Genomic DNA, 21886 nt, shown 5'->3' on the forward strand with positions numbered 1-21886 from the left:
CCCTCCCCAATGTCCACCCCCCTCCCCCCAGCAACCCTCAGTTTGTTTTGTGAGATTAAGAGTCACTTATGGTTTGTCTCCCTCCCAATCCCATCTTGTTTCATTTATTCTTCTCCTACCCACTTAAGCCCCCATGTTGCATCACCACTTCCTCATATCAGGGAGATCATATGATAGTTGTCTTTCTCCGCTTGACTTATTTCGCTAAGCATGATATGCTCTAGTTCCATCCACGTTGTCGCAAATGGCAAGATTTCATTTCTTTTGATGGCTGCATAGTATTCCATTGTGTATATATACCACATCTTCTTTATCCATTCATCCGTTGATAGACATCTAGGTTCTTTCCATAGTTTGGCTGTTGTGGACACTGCTGCTATAAACATTCGGGTGCATGTGCCCCTTCGGATCACTACGTTTGTATCGTTAGGGTAAATAGCCAGTAGTGCAATTGCTGGGTCATAGGGCAGTCCTATTTTCAACATTTTGAGGAACCTCCATGCTGTTTTCCAGAGTGGTTGCACCAGCTTACATTCCCACCAACAGTGTAGGAGGGTTCCCCTTTCTCCGCATCCTCACCAGCATCTGTCATTTCCTGACTTGTTGATTTTAGCCATTCTGACTGGTGTGAGGTGATATCTCATTGTCATTTTTAGAATTCTTGATATTTCATTTCACTTTGTACTTCTTTGCAAGTGAGGTTGGATGGTTTGCACACTTGGTATCGATTTTTTTTTAATTTATTAGATCTTTAGTTTTCTGATAGATTTTATTATATTTGGGGATTTGCTGTAGGAAAAATTGAAGCAGACATTAAAATATGGATAATTTTGGGACACCTGGGTAGCTCAGTTAGTTAAGCATCTGCCTTCGACTCAGATCATGATGCTAGGGTCCTGGGATCAAGTCCCATATCAGACTCCTTGCTTAGTGGGGAGCGTGCTTTCCTTCTGCCCGCTGCTCCCCCTGCTTGTGCTCTCTCTCTTCTCTCTGCCAAATAAATAAAATAATATGCTAGGGTCCTGGGATCAAGTCCCATATCAGACTCCTTGCTTAGTGGGGAGCGTGCTTTCCTTCTGCCCGCTGCTCCCCCTGCTTGTGCTCTCTCTCTTCTCTCTGCCAAATAAATAAAATAATAAAATATGAATAATTTCTTGGTACAATTTTACTTAATAGAAAGTAAGAATAGAAAAAAAAAGAAAGTAAGAATAGTTTGTGAATTTCAAACATTTATGAAATGACTTCACATTTTTATATGTTATTTTTAAAAGCTTTCTGATTTTTTAAAAGATGTTATTTATTTATTTGGCAGAGAGAGAGAGACAGTGAGAGGGGGAACACAAGCAGGGGGAGTGGGAGAGAAAGAAGCAGGCTTCCCACTGAGCAGAGAGCCTGATGCAGAACTCAATCCCAGGACCCTGGGATCATGACCTGAGCTGAAGACAGATGCTTAATAACTGAGCCACCCAGGTGCCCCTCTTTCTGATTTTTTTATCTTAGTCCTACCCATAACATTCAGTTCACAAGTTTGTTTTTTTTTCTTTTTTAGTTTTTTTTTAGCAAAAAAAGGCAATACATGTTCATTTTTGGAAAAATTTAAGAAAAATGAACCAAAGAAAAAGGAAATAAAAACTGTCTCTTACCCACAGTTTAAAGATAACCACTGTCTAATTAATACCTGGTGTCTTTTAACTTTATATTTTTTTATAATTCTACAAAGTACATTTTAATGCATATATATATATATATATATATATATATATATATATATCTCCATGCCATTAAATACTTTATAACATAAATTTAATGATTACATAGTATCTTGTCACAATAAAATACTTTGAAAAGTCCAGTTATTGGACTGGCTCCCGGATTTTTTTCTGTGGAAAACAGTGCTTTGACAAGCATCTCTGTGCATGTCCATCATTATTTTCTGTGGCTGAATTTTTAACAGTGGAATTTCTAAATAAAAGGTATGCTTATATCTAAGGTTTTAGATACATATTGCCAGATTTTCTTCCCATATTGAGAGTACCCATTACCCTGAATGTTTTACTATATTTTTTAGATATATTTAATTTAGTAGTCAAGAAATCATATCTCACTGCTTACTTTGCATTTCTTCAATTATTAATGGAGTTGAATATTTTTGTTCATTGACTGCATATTTTGTAGGTATCCACTGATACACTTTTGTTTTTCTGTTGATATATTTTGCCTTTTTTGTTGTTATTTTTAAAAGCTTTTTATTAATTTATTAACCCTTGATCTGTAATATTTGTTGCAAGTGTTATCTTCAGTTTTAGCCTTTTAATTCTATTTATGATGTGTCAATATAGCATCTTTAAAAATGAACTCTTTTAGCTGCTATGTCAGTGAAAGAAGTCCTTCAAAGTTTGGTTGATGATGGTATGGTCGACTGTGAGAGGATTGGAACGTCTAATTATTACTGGGCTTTTCCAAGTAAAGCTCTTCATGCGAGGAAACGCAAGTTGGAGGTTCTGGAATCTCAGGTAAGCCACCACAGTTAAAAATTACAGATCTGCTTTTTAGAAAAAGATTTTGTTTCATTTAATCTTCTTTTCATTTAGTGGTTTCCTTTAAATTTTTAACATGCATTATTTTTTTTAATTTATTTTTTATTTATTTTCAGCATAACAGTATTCATTGTTTTTTTACCACACACAGTGCTCCATGCAATCCGTGCCCTCTATAATACCCACCACCTGGTACCCCAACCTCCCACCACCCCCGCCACTTCAAACCCCTTTTTTAGAGTCCATAGTCTCTCATGGTTCACCTCCCCTTCCAATTTCCCCCAACACCCTTCTCCTCTCTAACTCCTATTTGAGTCCAAATCTAAGGATAATCAAGATCTCTTTCTCTTAAACAGTACAAGCTGCTTAGAATGTTTTAACTTTCATTCTTCCATATGCCATGATATTATTTTATACTATTTTAGTTTCTTTTAGGGTTACAAATTGGATGGGAAGCTACAGAGAGTTCCCAAATACAGTTGATTCTTTAACAACATGGGTTTGAACTGTATGAGTCCACTTCCCCATGGATTTTTTTTTGATACATGTAATATTGTAAATCTATCTTCTTTCATGTGATTGTCTTAACATTTTCTTTTTCCTAGCTTCCTTTATTGTAAGAATACAGCATATAATACACATAGCATACAAAATATGTGTTAAACAACTGTTTATATTATTGGTAGGGCTTCTGGCCTACAGTGGGCTATTAGTAGTTAAGTTTGGGGGGAGTCAAAAGTTATATGTGGATTTTTGACTTCATGAGGGTCTCTCCTCACCTCTGTATTGTTCCGTGGTCAACTGTTTAGTTCTCCACTAACCAAAAGTGGAGCATTCCTATGAAATCTTTTGGAAGTTAAAATGGCATAGAGAGAAAAAGCAATTGCCATTAATCTATACGGAAAAAATTTGAGTGTCCATGACCCCAAAAGTAGCCTCTCTTAGGTTTTTGTGATACCTGTAAGACACCATCTTGCTAACAGAGGCATAAAATAAATCAAGATAAAGTGCAGATGCTGATAGATACATCTCAAAGCTGTGGAGGATGACACTGAAATGCTGAGTATCATTCCCAGAAAAGGAACTTGGTGGGGCTACGCTCAGTGATCTGAGTACTTGCTACCTCTATACTGTTTTGCTACAAAATGAACACTGAGACATTATTTTTGCTTTTATCTTTTTTTTGTAAAAGCAAAAATACTCTTCAGATTTCTTTGAATTAGCAAAATAGGTACGAATATAGGTCTTTCATAAAAGTAAAATGGCATAACATGAACTTTTGAAAAGTGATTTACATTTTGCATTTAGTGTGGTACATTTGTTACAGTTGATGAACCAACACTGATCCTTGTCATTAAATAAAGCCCATAGTTTACATTAGGATTCACATTCTGTATGTTATATTAATTTTGACAAATGCATAAATGTCATGTATCCGCACTTACAGGATCATGCAGAGTAGTTTCACTGCCCTAAAAATCTCCTGTGCTCCAGTATTCATCCATCCTTCCCTCTCCCCTAATCCCTAGCAACCACTGGCATTTTTTACTATTCTGTAGTTTTGCCTTTTCTGGAATGTCCTATTGTTGGAATCATGCAGTTGATAGCCATTTCAGATTGGCTTCTTTCACTTAGTAATATACATTTAAGTTTCCTCCATGTCTTTTGGTGGCTTGGTAGCTCATTTCTTTTTATTGCTGAACAATATTCCGTTGCATAGATATGCTGCAGTTTGTTTATGAATAAACAAAACTTATTTTGTTGCTTCCAAGCAACATGGATTTTGTATTCTTGGTTGCTTCCAAGAACATGTATTCTGTCTGCATTATGAGATTCCTCTACATTTGAATTTTATTTTTTTATTCTTTTATGCAACTGAAGGTGTAAATTATCATGTGGCTTTTACAGTGTATGCAAAAACTGGAACTTTGGGAAATGGGCTTTGGACTTGTTTTGGGATGAGATAGGAAGAATTCTGATTCTCTAGAAGATAACAGGAATAGGAAAAGTTAATCAAGAATAGTAAAGGAGATGAATTTTTTTCTGTCTGGAAAGAATATGGGATTACATTTCTTCACAGGAAAATTCTGAAACACCACTTTTTTACAGTCTTGCTCCTGGGTTTAAGGTCAAAGTTTGTAGGCAGCCCTCGGTCAATCTATGTTTTTAATCATAAGCAACACAAACTAAGTCTGGCTGCGTTTAGCAGAAAAGGAATTTATTGGAAGATACAAGAAGGACTTACAGAATCACTGGGAAGGCTAGAAACCTAGTTGTAGAAGTAGGCAGGAACTGAGGGAAGGTGCACAGCCAGGCCACAGCCAGAGTTACACCATGAATCCTGTGTGGTGAGGATTCTGCTGCCGCAGAACCATGCCATGACCCCTATACCTAGCTCTATTGACATTGCTGCCCTCAGATGATTCCACTGGTGCTCCTGACCCTAGCTAAAGAAGCAGATGTTGCTGCTGCCCCTCCCCCCCCCAAAAAACCTCAAACATTTAAAAAAAAAAAAAAAAAACTTTTGGCCTAGCTACCAGTCACAGTTTTGGGAAGTACGAGTGATTGGCCAACTGGGTTACAGGCCCACACTCTAGTTGTCAGGGGAGCTGGGAAAATAAATAATTGGTGTTTCTAGTTCTGTGATGGGCGCTAGCTCCCTCTTGTTGGCCCCAGCAATTCCTGGAAATAGGAAGGGGTTTTGTATGCTGAGTAGCACTCTCTCTTCTACCAGGATAGAAATTTGAAAATAAATCATGGGACAACACTGGAAAAGAGCGCAGGACTTAGAGTCAGAATAACAACAACAAAATTACTGAATACCTTCTGTCTTCTGTGTACCAGATACTATTCTAGGTACTTGGAATCCATTAGTGGACAAAGAATGGAAGTAGGGAAACAGGTAGATTAAGTTATTGGAATAAACCAGTTGTGAAGTAATAGTAGTTTAGAGCAAGGTGGTAACAGCCCACCTATCCTTCCTTAGCTGTAGGCAACTAGTAAGCTACTTCTTTCTTTCCTTTTTCTTTTTTTTAAAGATTTTATTTATTTTAGAGCACATGTGAGCAGGGGGAGGGGCAAAGGAGGAGGAGGAGACTATCAAGCAGCCTCGATTCTGAGTGGGGAGCCTGACTTGAGTCTCAGTCTCAGGACCCTGAGATCATGACCTGAGTCAAAATCAAGAGCCAGACACTCAACTGACTGAGCCATCCAGGTGCCCCCCAGTAAGCTACTTTCTGTGTCTTATAAATTTTGCTTGTTCTGGACATTGCAAATGAATGGAATCACATAATGTGTATCTTTCATGACTGGCTTATTTCATTTAGTGTAATGTGCTCAAGGTTTGTCCATGTTGTAATATGCATCAGTACATCATTCCTTTTTATGGCCAAATAGTATTGCATTATATGAATATACCACATTTTATTTATCCATTCATCACTTGATGGCCACTTGTGTTGTTTCTACCTTTTGACTCTTATATGCAATGCTGTTGTAAACCTCACGCACAAGTTTTTATGTGGACATATGTTTTCATTTCTACTGGGAATTGCTGGGTCATTTGATAACATGATTAATTGTTTAAAGAACTTCCAGACTTCTTTCTAATTTGGCTGTACCATTTTACATTCTTACCAGCAGTGTGTAAAGCTTCCAGTTTCACCACATCCTCACTGAAACTTACCATTACCTGACTTTTTTGACTCAAGCCATCCTACTGGTTGTGAAGTAGCATCTCGTTATGGTTTTGCTTTCTATTTCCCTGATGAATAATGATGTTGTGCAGCTTTTCATGTGTTTACTGGCCATTTGCGATCTTCCTTGGAGAAGTGTCTATTCAGATACTTTTGCCCTTTTTTAAAATATTTTAAACATGATGATGCATTTGTTTTCTCTGCTAGGAAACAACATGCATATTCATCACTGAGCAGCTTTTTTTTTTTTTTAAGTTAGTTATAATATCAGATGCTTAATACAGGGTAATTTACTTTTAGGCCTTATTGCATTTTCCTGCCTTCATGGTTTTTGTTCTCTTATCCTCTTAGAGAATTCCCTTGCCTTTCTTTTCTACCTAGGCAATTTCTAACCATCTTTCTTCTCAGAAACCATCTCAAGCTCCCATAGCTTACAGTGTTTTGGGCCTTCTCTTAATCTATAATATTTTTTGTTTTACCATAAGATAATGTATTGCTTTAGCACATACTGCTGGTTTCCTATGTAATAAACATTGCCCCTTTCTTCTTTGCTAACAAAACACTTTGTTGAGGCAGCAGTGTGTCTTGTGGAAAAAATGTTCATCTTCCCACACTCCCTTTCAACTAAGAGTGACAAGAGAAAACAGTTCTCATGAGTGAGATGTAACTGGAAGACTAGCTTTGAGGTTTGTAGGAAAGTGTTTACTTTCCTCATAAAGGCAAAATCTTTTCCCCTTTTCATGATGTGGACATGAGATTATATTGTAACCCTACAATAACAGACATTAGGAGGAAGACCTGTTCCTTAAGAATGTTAGAGCCTGAATAAAAAGGACTTGGGTTTCTGGTGGCATTCTGAGATATGCACTAGCCTTGGGCTGATTAACCTTTGCTTAATCCAGTTTTAGTCAAATATTCTGTTATTTTATCAGAAAGTATTCTAAATGGATACAATTGCTTTGAAGACTTCTTTTCCATAAAGGTAACTTGGATTTTTTATTAGTTGTTTATTACTTTGTAACAAACCGTGTACTCCAAACCTTTGGGGCTTAAAGAAACAAATATTGATATTTTACAGTTTCTGTGGATCCAGGCATGGCTTAGTTAGGTACCTCTGGTTCAGAGTCTCACATCAGGTTGTAGTCAAACAGTTGGGCAGGGCTGCATTCTCATCAGAAGGCTCATCTGGGAAAGGATTTGCTTCCAAACTCAATCAGATGGTTATTGGATTTAGTGCTGTTGGACTGAGTTTAGACAGAGACCTCCCTCATTCCTTATATGAAAGGCTTCTTCATAGGGCAGCTCACGGTATGACAGTTGCCTTCCCACAGAGCAAACAGGGGCATCCAAGACAGAAGTTACTGGATTTGTTAACAATTTAATCTTGGAAATGACATCTCTTTACATCTGCTACATTCTATTTTAATGAAACAGTCATTAAACACAGCCCACATATAAGCAGAGATTGCAGATGGGCATAAATACCAAGGAGCAGGAAACATTGGGGCCATCTAGAGGATACAGACCACAGATTTTAAATTTTGTTTAACCTTTCACATGTATAAGTCTTACCTTCTTGATTAGTTTTTAACAGCTTTATTGAGTAATAATCAACATGCAAAAACTCACATTTAAAGATTATAAATTGGTAGGTTTTGGCATATGTATACATCCATGAAACCATTACTGCAGTCAAGATAATGAGCATATCCTTCATCCTTAAAAATTTCTTCATTCCCTTTTTTAATCTTTCTCTCTTACCTTCCTTCCCTGCTTTCTCTGCCCCTATCCCCAAGCGAGCACTGATTTGCTTTCTGTCACTATACATTGGTTTATATGTCTTAAAATTTTATATAAATAGAATTATACTGTATATACTCTTTTTTCCTGGCTTCTTTTACACAGCATAATTATCTTGATGTATCCATGTTGCTGTATTATTCATTCATTTTTATTGCTTAGTGATATGCCATTGTATGGAGATATGACAGTCTGTTTACCTTTTGATAGACGTTTAGGTTTTTTGTTTTAGTTTTGAGCTGTTAGAAGTAATGCTGCAAAAAAAAAAAAAAGAAGTAATGCTGCTATATATATTTATGTACAAGTCTTTGTAGGGACATATATTTTTATTTATGTTGGATTAATACCTGGGAGTGAAATGGCTGGATCATATGGTAGGTGTATATTTAACTGTTTTCTAAAATTGTATGTCATTTTACATTCCCACCAGTAATGTATGAGACTTCCAGTCCTCCCACATCCTTGTCAATACTTGGTATGAAACCCATTCTAATAAGTATATAGTGATATCTCATTATGTCTTTTGTTCATTCCCCCAAAACTAATAATGTTGAGCATCTTTGCACGTCTTTGTCATCCATATGTCTTCTTTTGATGAAGTGTTGATACAGATCTCTTATTTTTAAATTTTTTTTTCTTTTTTTTTTTTTTTTTAGATAGAGCACATGTGTGAGTTGGGGGTGAGGGGTTGAAGAAGAGGGAGAATCTTTTTTTTTTTTTTTAAGATTTTATTTATTTATTTGACAGAGAGAAATCACAAGTAGACGGAGAGGCAAGCAGAGAGAGAGAGGGAAGCAGCCTCCCTGCCAAGCAGAGAACCTGATGCAGGACTCGATCCCAGGACCCTGAGATCATGACCTGAGCCGAAGGCAGCGGCTTAACCCACTGAGCCACCCAGGCGCCCCGAAGAGGGAGAATCTTAAGCAGGCTCCACACTGAGTGAGGAGCCCAATGCAGGGCTCAGTCTCACAACCTTGAGATCATGACCTGAGCCAAAACCAAGAGTCGAATGCTTACCCAACTGAGCCACCCAGATGTCCCTTTTTTTGGTCTTTATTTATTTTTTTTTTTTTTAAAGATTTTATTTATTTATTTATTTGACAGACTGAAATCACAAGGAGGCAGAGAGGCAGCCAGAGAGAGGAGGAAGCAGGCTCCCCGCTGAGCAGAGAGCTTGATGTGGGGCTTGATCCCAGGACCCCGGGATCAGGACCTGAACCGAAGGCAGAGGCTTTAACCCACTGAGCCACCCAGGCACCCCTTTTTTTGTTTTTTTTTTAAAACTTGGTTTGTTTTTATTTTTGAGTTTAGACAATTCTTTATATATTCCGCATGCAAATCCTTTATAAGATAATTGTTCTCTGAACTTTTTTCTACCAGTCTTTTGTTCTTTTCATTCTTCTTCCAGGTAATTATTTCTTTATTTGTAGGTAATTAATTCATTACCTTCTTCCAGGTAATTATTTATGCCCAAAATTGGGCATAACAGGTGCTGATTAAATATTTCTTGGTTGATTTCTTAAGCCAGAGAAACTCTTTATCTTTCAAGGGGAAAAAAGGCTTAATGTACATTTTTTATTTCTTTGCCTCTGGATTTTGCATGATATCTACTTAAAGGGGAGGAGCTTGGCAAACCTTAGTAGAAGTAAGGAAGAGGTCTAGTTAGAATCTCTAGTTCAGTGAATCTGTTTTTTAAAAGTGAAGTTTTTATCACTGTTTGCTCTGAATGTTTGAGGAATAGGATGTTCTGATTAGTTACTATTAACATACTCCTCTCCCTACAGGTCTGAGAGTTGGCATCAGATGAATTTGTGATACACCTCTCTCTCCACTCCCCCATTTACAAGCTGGAGGTCAAAGACTAATCTCACACACATGCTCAGAAATCAGGTCAAGTCAGAAGAGAACACCTAGGCAGTAGTCCTATACCTTCTGTTCTAAGCACTCCAGAAGTAAATGAAAAACGTGATTTTGATAAATCATTTGTAAAAGGTTGATAACCCTTGACATTTGCTATAAATAGTTATTTAAAAAACAAACAAAAGTTAATGCCTTTTCACTCACCTAAACCCACTTTATTCTTTCACTAAAATTTGAGATAGTGTGTCAATATCAGATGGTGCCCCTCAACCATGGTTCTGAATATCACTTATTTTAAAGAAGCAGTGTGGCTTAATGGAAAGAGAAGTAATTTGAAGTGAGACATAGATTGAAATCACAACCTCACTTCTTACTAGTTGTAGGATCTTCCAGAAAATTTCTTAGATTCTTTAAAGCCTCAGTTTCCCAGTTGTAAAATAAAGATTATATTTGAAAGGGTTGTGACATAGATTAAGTGATACGGTGCTCAGTATGTGGTAGCCAAAGATTCAGCTATATTTTATATTCTCCTATACCTAGGAGTATACACTGTAAGTTTATTCAGTCGGAACAAATATTTGAGGGTCTACCACATGCAAAACATTTTACCAAATACTGGAGGTAGCTTGTAGAAGTAGAAGTCAACATTCATGCTTTATAAGAACTTGTAACCTGTGCTAAAGATAAGATATATGCCCATGAAAGAGTGAAATTAAGAGTGAAAAGTTGTGATTAAAAGTGCTGCAAGAGATGTTGGGATTTATATAGGATAGAAAGTACTCACTTAGTGTGGCATGAATCAGATTCCAAATTCAAGGTTGCACATGAAGTATTAGTTTATTTAGCATATTGCCAAAGTGAAATTTTAGCTTCCTTTGAGTTTCTTATTAATTACTTCCAGATTAGAGAGAGAGTGGAGGAACTCTAAATTTCCTTCTTTCATTTCTTTCTTGCTTGCTTGTTTTCTGGCTTTCTTTTTCATCATTCTGTTCTGCTTTTCTTTCTGCCAGCGATTATGTACAGGAATGTATTCATCTCTTGAGAATGGACATTCTCACAGTAGATCAGAAAATTAAATCAAGAAACACATTTTTTCTTCTTCCTTGCCTTTAGGTTGTATGCATTGATCATTATTAAAGACCGTCTAAAAGCCTCATGGTTATAATTTATGTTTCTCTTTAACATTTTCTAAGGTGCCAAATAAGCCATCAATTATGCAGCGCAGTGTGCTAAGTTCTTTGGGAAATATAAAAATATTCAAATTTGTGTCTCATGTTCTGTACTTGGTAAGGCAAATAATAAACCTTTTATGAAAGTTAAGCATTACATTTCGAAATCCACGCTATGCTGGATTTCAGACACAGTGTGTTGATTTGGAAGACCCTAATAGATTATCTTATAGTAATTTAAAGATGCTGCGGCAGGCATCGAAACTGATGAGAAGGACATAATGATAAATTAGGTAGTTCCTGTCCCCAGAACCTCACAGTCTAGTGAGGAGACACATGTCCACAAATCATTGCATGGTGGTGTGATATGTGTTATACTGAAGAAGATGTAGTACAAAAGGAGGTGAAGGTTAATTCTGCTGAGGATAGCCTTTGCAATTAAGGAAGGAGACATTTAAGTTGGTTCTGAAAAGAATTACAGGAGCTCATAAGGGTCTTGAGGGTAAAGGGCATAGTGGGTAACAGAGACCAGTATGTTAGGGCAGTGGCCTAAGAGAGTAGACTCCAGACCAAGATTCATTAGATTGCAATCCAACTTCTTCCATTTACTAGGGATCTCTTTTGCCTCTTTTTTCTCATATGTAAAATGTTCCTAATGTTTCCTACTTCGCAGGGTAGTTGTGACAATCAAATGGGTTATATATAGCTGCTTACAGCAATGACTAATACATAGAAATGTGTTTTGTTTTGTTTTGTTTTTAGTGTTAAACTCTATGCCCAATGTCAGGCTTGAACTCACCACCTGAGATCAAGAGTCACGTGCTCTACAGACTCAGCCAGCCAGGTGCCCCAATACATAGTAAAGCTTTAGCTTTTATTATTTTATGCAAAGACCCAGTGTGTATAGAACTAGATAATGTGTGATAGAATCTTTTTTTTTTTTTTTAAGATTTTTTTTTAAGTCCTCTCTACACCCAACATGGGCTTGAACTTAAAACCCTGAGGTTAAAAGTCACATGCTCTAGTGACTGAGCTAGTCAGGCACCTCATGTATTAGGTATTGTTCTGTACTGCTCCATTTTGTGTAAGGGATGAATGAACTATATAGCTGGTAGGCAGATAATAAAGGACTCTTTCTCAGTTGAAGGATTTTGAGTAGAGACATGAGATAATCAGAGCCTTATTTTATTTTAAATGTTTTATTTATTTCTTAGAGCATGAGCTGAGGGGAAGGGTCGAGGGAGAGGGACAAGCACAGCCCTGCTGAGTGGGGAGCCCTGACTCCAACTCCAACTCTAACTCTGGGCAGGATCCCAGGACCCTGAGATCATGACCTGCACCGAAGGCAACCACTTAACCCAGCTGAGCCACCCAGGTGCCCCTCAGAGCCTTATTTTAGAAAGATGCTTCAGTTGGCAGAACAGAGGGTAAGTTGGAATGTCCACTGTAAAATTGTTCGGCTAAGAGATGATGAAGTCCTGAAATAGACACTGGCTTTAGGGTGGAGGAAAATAGACTGGGGAGAAGTTTAGGAGTAGAATCCATAGTCATTAGTAGTGTACACTTTGAGTCTACAAAGCTCAGATTTTTTAAAAACAGCATTTTTAACTTAAAAGTGGATTTCCCTTTTGTTGCTTGTCTGTGTATGTGGATGGAGAACACATGCTGTCTCTCTATATTCTCTGAAAGGTTCAGGTAGCATAAATGATGACAGTGATAATGTTTTTGGATAAAAATATATACAGGATCCTTACATAGCCAATATAAATGCTCAACTTGCAAACTCACATGGGCAAGAATTAAACCTAAGTTCAAATTTGAGCCTATTCCACCTAGTAGTAAAAAACGAAGTCACCTGAAGGATTTCTCAATAAACTGAGGTAAATTCAGCCAGTTTGGATTCTTCCCTCTCCAGCGGCCCACTTTCTCTTTGGGGTGAACATATGTATTCAGGCTTACATAGGAACAGTTTTGGAAGAAGTGTCTGGTCCTTAGCATTTACCCAGGCTGGCATCACCTGAAATACCAGTGTTCCTTCTTAGTTCTCTGCCTTGCAGCTGCGTCTCCTACTCGAGTTAGTGCACTCTTTCTCTTCCATGGGCATGGGCACCCTATCTCCCAGCAAGGTCTCCCAGACCACTCTGAGTCTGTAAAAATAAGATGGAGCAGTTTGAGGCCCACTGTGCTCCTGAAGACACAGGCCAGAGTGCTGCTTTGCACCTCCTGTGCCCTAATAGTGTGGACAACAGCTGTAGGTAGGTCAGGGTTATCAGAAATCCTCACCAGTGTCTAACTTTCACTTGCTCTCCAGATTTTCTTCTTCCTTTTCATTTCATCCCACTTTTCATTGATCATTTGGGACGAAAGAGTAGGACTGGTCCTGGTTGGTCTTAGAGTTTTCTGATTTACATCTAGACTTTGAATTCTGCAAAAACAAAAAGAAAAAAATCTCATGGTTCCCCTTTGCTATTATTGAAGCTGTTCATGCTCTATTAGAGCATTTATCACACTTGTCATATTTACACCTCTCTCTCTCATATTAAGGTTGTGGCTCAAACTAAGAGACTTTTTTTTTTTTTTAAAGATTTTATTTATTTATTTGAAGAGAGAGATCACAAGTAGGTAGAGAGCCAGGCAGAGAGAGAGAGAGAGAGAAGCAGGCTCTCTGCTGAGCAGAGAGCCCGATGTGGGACTCGATCCCAGGACCCTGAGATCATGACCTGAGCTGAAGGCAGCGGCTTAACCCACTGAGCCACCCAGGCGCCCCATAAGAAACTTTTTTATCTTCACCTTCTCTCCTCCCAAACCTAACATGAAGCCTGATAGAAAGTAGGCATTTGAACAAATAAAGGAACATATCATACAACTGATCAGCTTCTAAACTCCATTCTTATTAGCTTTAAAGTTTTCTAGGAGGTTTGATAAAGATTACTTTTGTCTGCAAGTAATTGAGTATCTGACTAATGGTGGCTGAAATGGAAGTTTATTTTTCTCACATACAGTCCAGAGGTAGGTGTGTCTTAGTCTTGATCAGTGACACACTGTTATCAGAGTCAGCATCTTTGTGATCCCCTTGGCCTTTCCATCATGATCATGACATGGCTGCCACAGTTCCTCTTGTCATATCTGAAGAAGAGGGGAAGAAGTATGGAAGAGGGGAAAGGGAAGTTGCTGGAATGGCTGTCTCTCTTGGCAGGAAAATAAAAGCTTTTCCAAAATCTCTCTAATAGGCTTTTACTTAATTTTTATAGGTTGAAGTATTGTCACACTGCCACTTCTAGCTCTGGAGGAAACTGGGAATGGAACTGGGTATGGGAGGAAGGAGGTTAGAGGTAGATTAGATGAGTCAGTGAGCCAAAAGGGTTGGCCTCAGGCCAATTATTTTATGGGAGTATAAAGTTCTATAACTGTAGCATAATTGATCAGATAATAAAGAGTTTACTGATAATGTAGTCCATTCTCTATGAATACCTGAGTTATACAGAAAACACTCTGTTTTATCTTTGATTTTTCCCCCCTTGGGGTGCACTAGTGATGCTGGGCCAAACTGTTATAATCAACAAATAATATTTGTGTTTTCATTCTTCCTTGAAATATGGTAATACTTGACCATTTTCTTGTATAATTTTTTTTGCTAGTTTTGCTGTACAAATACGTTTTCATTGGTGTATGTTTATACTTCTACAAATATTGTCCGCCCAAGGTTTTTCTACTTTTTTAAATGCCAGAGGGTCTTACTTATTGAATAATTTTGATTTCTGCTGCATTGAAAAGTGGTTCTCTTTTTTTTTTTTTTTTAAGTTTTATTTACTTATTTGAGAGCGTGAGAGAGAGAAAGCCACAAGCAGGGGAGGGGCAGAGGCAGAGGGAGAGGAAGAAGCAGTCTCCTAGCAGTCCCCTAGCTGATCAGGGAGCCCGATGTGGGACTGGATCCCAGGACCCTGGAATCACGACCAGAGCCGAAGCCAGACACTCAACCAGCTGAGCCACCCAGGCGCCCCTGAAAGGTTTTTCTTGACCAAAGAACCATTTTATTTTAATATGCTATTTCAAAAGATTAATCTTAGCTAAGTATATGCTATATAGCTCAAAATATAGTTTGTTTTTGAAGATACCTCATTTGAAATTGTTCTGGACATTGTTTTTTTGTTTGTTTTTTTTTTAATTTTTTTTTTTTTTTAATTTCACTGAGAGAGAAAGAGAACACAAGCAGGGAGAATAGCAGAGGAGAGGGAGAAGTGGTCTCCCTGCAGAGCAGGGAGCCAGATGCGGGGCTTGATCCCAGGACCCTGGGATGACCCAAGCCAAAGGCAGACGCTCAGCCGCGACACTCAGGCACCCCTGTTCTGGACATTGTTTATTAGTATTTAAAATGTTGACAGATTTAACATATGATACCCACAGGGACAGGATTCTCTTTGGAAAGCATAGATTTTGATATCTAGGTGACCTCAGTTCAGCTAGCAATATTGCCATTTACTACCGGGTCAAAACTACCTACTCTCTCTGGATTTCCATTTCTTAATCCGTAAAATGGCAATATTAAAATCTCCAATGAGATCATGTGTGTACTATGTCCCTTACAGGGACTGGCTTGCTGGAGGCCCTCATTGATACCTAGTGTAACAGTTTAGTTGACTCTTCTGATAGCAGAAAACACAGGGAGATTGTATGGCTCATTGTATTTGCAATTTGTTGCTCTTGTCATTATTTTTACAACATGAAGGAAGAAAAAAGAAAATGACAAAAGAAAGTAATAAATAAAAATTGCTTGGAATGACATTACTTGCTGTGTTAGTATTATCAACTTATGTTCAGTTTGTTAAAATGTTAGTTTTGTAGAATTCAGTGCAGCTTTCTATCAGTAAAATTTATAGTTATCTCTCTCGTAAAGTCTTCTACTCCTTTGTTAATGAGGAAAGAAGAGTAATGCCATTGTTTTTCCTGTAGTAAGCCAGAAAATCGTCACTTAATGGCATAATCACCTTATAAGCATCAATAATTATGCCTAACTAATGTTCCAAAATGGACTTCTTTTAGGAAGTAAAATCCTGAGAAGTAATATATCATAATCAAGCTGGTTTTTCTCAGTGGAAGTTCTGTTTTTATTGTATTAATCATTTTCTGTTCATAAGATGTTCAATAAGGAATAAAGTCTAGCTGGAGAAATTGTAATAATTCCATTCTTTTTTTTTTAAGATTTTATTTATTTATTTGAGAGAGATCAGAAGCAGGCAGAGAGGCAGGCAAAATGAGATGGAGAAGCAGGTTCCCTGCTGAGCAGAGAGCGCAATGCGGGGCTCGATCCGAGGACCCTGGGATCATGACCTGAGCCCAAGGCAGAGGCTTTAACCCACTGAGCCACCCAGGTGCCCGTAATAATTCCATTCTTGATTTATCATTTTTAGTATTTCTTTCAGATAAGAAGGGACTTCGATTTTTGTGGAATTTGATTTCTTTAAGGTCACATTATATCAACTATTTCTCCTCTTTAGTAAGCTAAATTACAAAGCTGTAGTTGGCAACTATTTCTCCTCTTTTTAGTAAGCTAAATTACAAAGCTCCTTAACATTTGTAGTTCTTAAGTAAAATTCAGTCTTTCAGGAGTTTGTTTTGTTTTGTTTTAAGATTTTATTTATTTATTTATTTGAAAGAGAGGAAATGAGAGAGCATGAGATGGGAGAGGATCAGAGGGAGAAGCAGATTCCCCACTTAGCTGGGGGCCTGATATTGGACTTAATCCTGGGACTCCAGGATCATGACCTGAGCCAAAAGCAGTTGCTTAACTAACTGAGTCACGCAGGTGCCCCTTTCAGGAGCTTTGATAATTGCATTCTACTTGATGGAGAAGATTGAGAGCATCAGGTCTTACTTCCCCAACTTTCACACTTGGAGATGTTCGTTTATTGTTCATGTATCACATCCCTTCTTTCTTCACCAAGGCCATCTGTGCTCAAGCATAGCTATGGTGAGTCTGTATGCTTTCTGTTGGCTTCCTCCTTACCAGCTTTCTCTTCCTGGGCTGAATTTTTTCAATATCTGGATATGATATATCCTCAAAGACAGTGCTGAAAAAGCTTCACCACACCTTCCAGAAGACTCACTTTCTGTCACTCCCCATGATTCATCTGTTCATTCATCTAAGAAGTATTTATTGAGCTTCAGCTCTGCGCCAGGCACTATTTTGGGCTCTTGGGACATGTGTCGGTGAGTAAAACAGATAAAGATTCCTGCCTTTGTGGAGCTCATTTTCTAGTAGAGGGAGACAGATATCAAACAATAAACATAGTTACCATAATTACATGGAGACTGTGTATTATATGAATAGGTGATGGGTATATGAAAAAAAAAGAGTAGTGCTAGAGTTGGGGGGCAGGGTGCAGATTTAAAAATCAAGTGGTCAGAGTAGACCTTACTGAGAAAGCAAAGCTGGAAGGAGAGGGAGTTAACCTATGATATCTTGGGGAGGAATATCTAGAGAGAGAGAGACCTATCTCGACAACCAAAACAGCAGGTGCAAAGGCCTTATGAACACATTAAATTTACAAAACATGAAAGAGGCCAGTGTGACTAGAGTAGAATGACTGAAATGGACTGATAGGACCTTAGGGAGTTAAAGGGGGACAATGGCCAGACAGTGGAAAGCCATCCACCCAATTGGAAAGCCTTTACCATAAGAAGTGGGGAGCCATTCAGTCCTTCAAAAAGTGTTGGTGCTCTTGCTCGGTCCTGTAACACCATGCTAACCATGTCCTTGCAAATTCATATTTTGATTCAGAAGGAAACTAGACCATAAATGAATTGCATGTTAACATGTTCAGCCAAAGAGAAATGATCAGGTACTATTCCATAGTAGCAGAGAGGGAGCAAACTCTTAATTCATTATACTACTGCCTCAGTTTTTCTCCTGGATTTCACTGCTTCTGGTGCCAGTACTTAATGCTTTCAGTGCCTTTCTGCTGGTTTGCTCTCTCTTCATAATTTCTTCCTTCCACTAGTTCTGACAAGGTTGGCTGCCTTGTAGAGCTCCTTACTCCTGATAATTAAAAGTTCTCTGGCCATTCCATGGTGGTCCCTACCTTGTCAGCAGTTTTGCTCTCCATGGTATCTGGAAGCTGAGGAACCTCTTTCTGACGTGTGGTCACGGGGCCCACAGCAGCCTAATGCCATGTCATGGTGTCTGTGTCCTTCACCTCACATCATCTCATCACTCAGATGTTTTCTCATCTCACTTCATCACAAAAAGAAGAGTAAGTATTGGTGCCATAAGACATTTTGAGAGGGGTAGTGATCACATTCATGTAACTTTTATTATAACATATTGTAATTGTTTTATTGTTGCTAATCTCTTCTTGTGCCTAATATATTAATTAAGCTTTATCACAGGTATCTATGTATAGGGAAAAACAGTATATGTAGGGTTCAGTACCATCTGAAGTTTCAGGCGTCCACTAGGAGTCTGTATCCCCTGCAGATAAGCGGGGGGTACTACTCTATTATCATTTATTGATGTTTTCTTTTCTTCTCTCTCATGTCCTTCAAGATTGATTCTAAAGAATGTTTTCTTCTCCACACTTATTCCCTTAGACTACAGTTTTAATCTGTATAACCAATATCTGAGTAAAATCTGTAGCTCTAAAAGAAACTTCAAATTCTTTACAGACTTCAATTTTTAACTGAGCATGTCTAAGAATATAGAAAATGGAGATCATCCTGGCGTCTGTCACTTCCATAATTCTGGTGCCTTCACATTAGAAGATTAATTTTGGTTCTATTTACCTTTTATGTAATCCATTACCAATTATTGTCAGTTACCTTTAGTTAGTTTAGTGTTTCTTGTACTTGCCCTATTTTCATTCCTGTAATAATCTTAGTCTGGTGTTTTACAAATTATTATCAAAGCCCTATTTTAGATTCATGACTATTATTTCATTCCTATTCCATTTTTTTTCATTTTTTCAACCAGAGATCTAAGTGACACCAGTAAGAGCTCTACAAAATTGATGTGAAATAACTAGTGCTAACATATTTAGCTGATATAAATCTAAGCTTTAAAATAGTATTTCAGTCTCCCTAATTGTAAGGAAGAGTTTGCATATTCTTTTTACCCGAGTCTCATTTTTGAAGAACTATCATTTAAGACTACCATTCATGGGACTTTAGCCTAGGTGGCTTCTGTCTTAGGATACAGGTTTTCTGTGAAGATTTTTGAAATAGGGAAAAATAACTCAAATTCAAGCAACTTCCTTGACAAACTAGGGATCCCTAGGCTGGGGATCACAGCATTCTCTCCTCAGTCCCTCTCCCTTCTTGCTCTGAGCATTCTTGGGAAATCTTATCTACTCCTGTGACTTCCATTGCCACCTGCATACCTCTTATTTCCCGGTCTTTATCTCCTGCCTATACCTCTGCTTTGAGCTCCACACTTGTGTGTTCAGCTACTGACTAGACCTCCCCCCTTGAATGGCTGACAGGCAAATCGCAGTCATACGTTCACAGCTCAGTTAATTACCCAAACTTGCTTTTGTAACTCCTAGACCCTGGAACTACTGTCCTCTTAGATACCCAAAATTGGTAGTTATCCAGCTCATGCTAAAACCTCAGTTGGTTTTACACAGTGGTATCTCTCAAATGTCTCTCTTTGTCTCCAGCCCCATTGCCACTGTTTGGGCTTAGATTTTCATTATCTCTGGCCCAAAATTTTGGAATTATTTTCTTCACCAGTCTCTCTATCTCCAGTCTTCACTTTCTCCTGTCTGCTATAGTTGTTATCTTTAATGTCCTTTAGATTTTTCTCACTCTTGAATAATAAAGTCCAGATTCCTCAGACTGGCTTAAGGCTCTCTGTAATCTAGTTCCCGCCACTAGCCAGCCTAATAGCCTGCTGTTACCCCTTTGCTAGCCCTACAGACCAGTTATACTGAATTGTTTATAGCTTCCTAAGTGCTACTCATTTTATATCTTTGTGTTTTTACATGCTGGGCCTGGCTGGCTTTTTTTTACTAGTGCAACTAACAGACTCCGACCTGCACAGCAACCAGAGACATATATCCATTAGGACCCACCTTAAGAATCTTTTCTGAGTATTATCCCCTCCTCCTCAATAGTTTAGAACTTATTTGTGCTTTGACCATCTTATATATATTCCTTTTATAGAGTGAAGTCTTTATGTGCCTTATTTCCACAGCAGATGTTCTTTGAGGGCAGAGATATCTTAATCATGCCTTCTCCCTAGAATTTAATGCAATTATTGAGACAGGAAGAGACATAATAAATGTTGAATGAAAGTGTAAATCAATACAGCTCTGTTCTGTTTCAGTCGCTAATACTGTGTTCTTGGTCTAGGAGCCTTCCTTCTTGGCCTTTAGGTTTTCTTTGTCTTTCAGTCTACAACATATAGCAGTAAAGATGATTTCCACTACATAATCATGATTATAGTAATTTATCATGGGGAAGATTTAGCCTCAGATATATCATGTATATGTATGATTAAGCATGAATTTTAAACTCCACACTTTCTTTTTACCACTTTTTACCATACTTTCTTTTACCACTTTACCTGAGTTATGATTTGCGGGACACTAGCTCATCATTACCCAAAGTAATTCTGTGGAATGGATGTATAATAGGTGTTAGTTAAAAGGAAAGTTCTATAATGAAAAGTATTGGAGGATCCTGGATTAATAAAGATAAACTAGTTTATTTGAGTTCTCAGATCCTATAATATGCTGGCATATGCATTGTGAATCTTACTTGACCCTTTTTTTTTTTTTAAAGATTATTTAGTTATTTGAGAGAGAGAGCAGGAGCATGAGAGAGGCCAAGGAAGAGGGACAAGCTGACTCCCCACAAAGCAGGGAGCCTGACATGGGGCTCAGTTCCAGGACCCTCAGATCATGATATGAGCCAAAGTCATGCTTAACTGACTGAGCCACCCAGGCACCCCTTAATTGACCAATTGTCACGAGGGATTAATGTTCCATTGGGAAATGCTGCCCAACATTATGGGTTTTTTTATAAAAAACCCTGAATCAGGATATTTTTCAGCCACAAATAACAGGAAAGTAGATCCAAATTGGATTAAATAGTAGGGGTTCTTATATAAGAAGTTTGGAGATGGGCTGTCAGGATTGGTTACTCTAACCGCAGATTGATCACTAGCTTCTCTGCCATTTTGGCTTTCCCTTTTTGGATCCAGGTAGCTACTGCAGCTAAAAACACTTCTGTGACAGGGTTCAAAGCTGAAAGAAAGAAAGATGGATTTGCTTCTTGTACATCTCCTTTTTTTTTTCCGGGAAAAAAATCCCAGAATGCCCCCTTTCCCAACTAGGCTTTTCTTTATGTTCCTCGGTCAGCTTTGAGTCACATGCTCATTTTGGAAGGGTAAGCCATCATAATTCAACCTAGGGACTGGGAGGGGACACATTTCTCTCTGAGCATACTAGTACCCCAATCTGAACAAAGCTGGAGTTCTGTTTACAGAGAAGGGCTGTAGAGAAGCAACTAACAGGGGCACCTGGGTGGCTCAGTTAGTTAAGCATCTGCCTTTGGCTCAGGTCATGATCCCAGGGTCCTGGGTTCCTGTCCCACATTGGGCTCCCTGCTCAGAGGGAAGCCTGCTTGTCCCTCTCACACTCCCGCAGCTTGTGTTCCCTCTCTCACTGTCTCTCTGTATCAAATAAATAAGTAAAATCTTTTCTAAAAAAAGAGGCAACTAACAGGGTCTGCAAAATTATATCTTTATGCACTTAGAAGTCATGTCTTTTACATTGAATGTTCTTATTCTCCTCGTCTCAGATAATCAAGAATAAATATATGTTTGATG

At 38.2% G+C, this 21886-nt stretch overlaps 1 protein-coding gene across 2 annotated transcripts in view; it reads left to right on the forward strand.

Moving 5' to 3' along the window:
- MND1 (meiotic nuclear divisions 1) overlaps positions 1-21886 on the forward strand; it is a 91859-nt gene that overhangs the window by 13948 nt on the left and 56025 nt on the right. For both annotated transcript variants that reach the window (XM_044224635.1, XM_044224633.1), the window contains exon 4: positions 2365-2513. In XM_044224635.1, coding sequence (XP_044080570.1) covers positions 2365-2513 — 149 coding nt within the window. The remainder of the gene's footprint in view (positions 1-2364; positions 2514-21886) is intronic.

The sequence above is a fragment of the Neovison vison genome, chromosome 11 (genome assembly GCF_020171115.1).
Source record: "Neovison vison isolate M4711 chromosome 11, ASM_NN_V1, whole genome shotgun sequence".
NCBI classification, from domain to species: Eukaryota; Metazoa; Chordata; class Mammalia; order Carnivora; family Mustelidae; genus Neogale; species Neogale vison.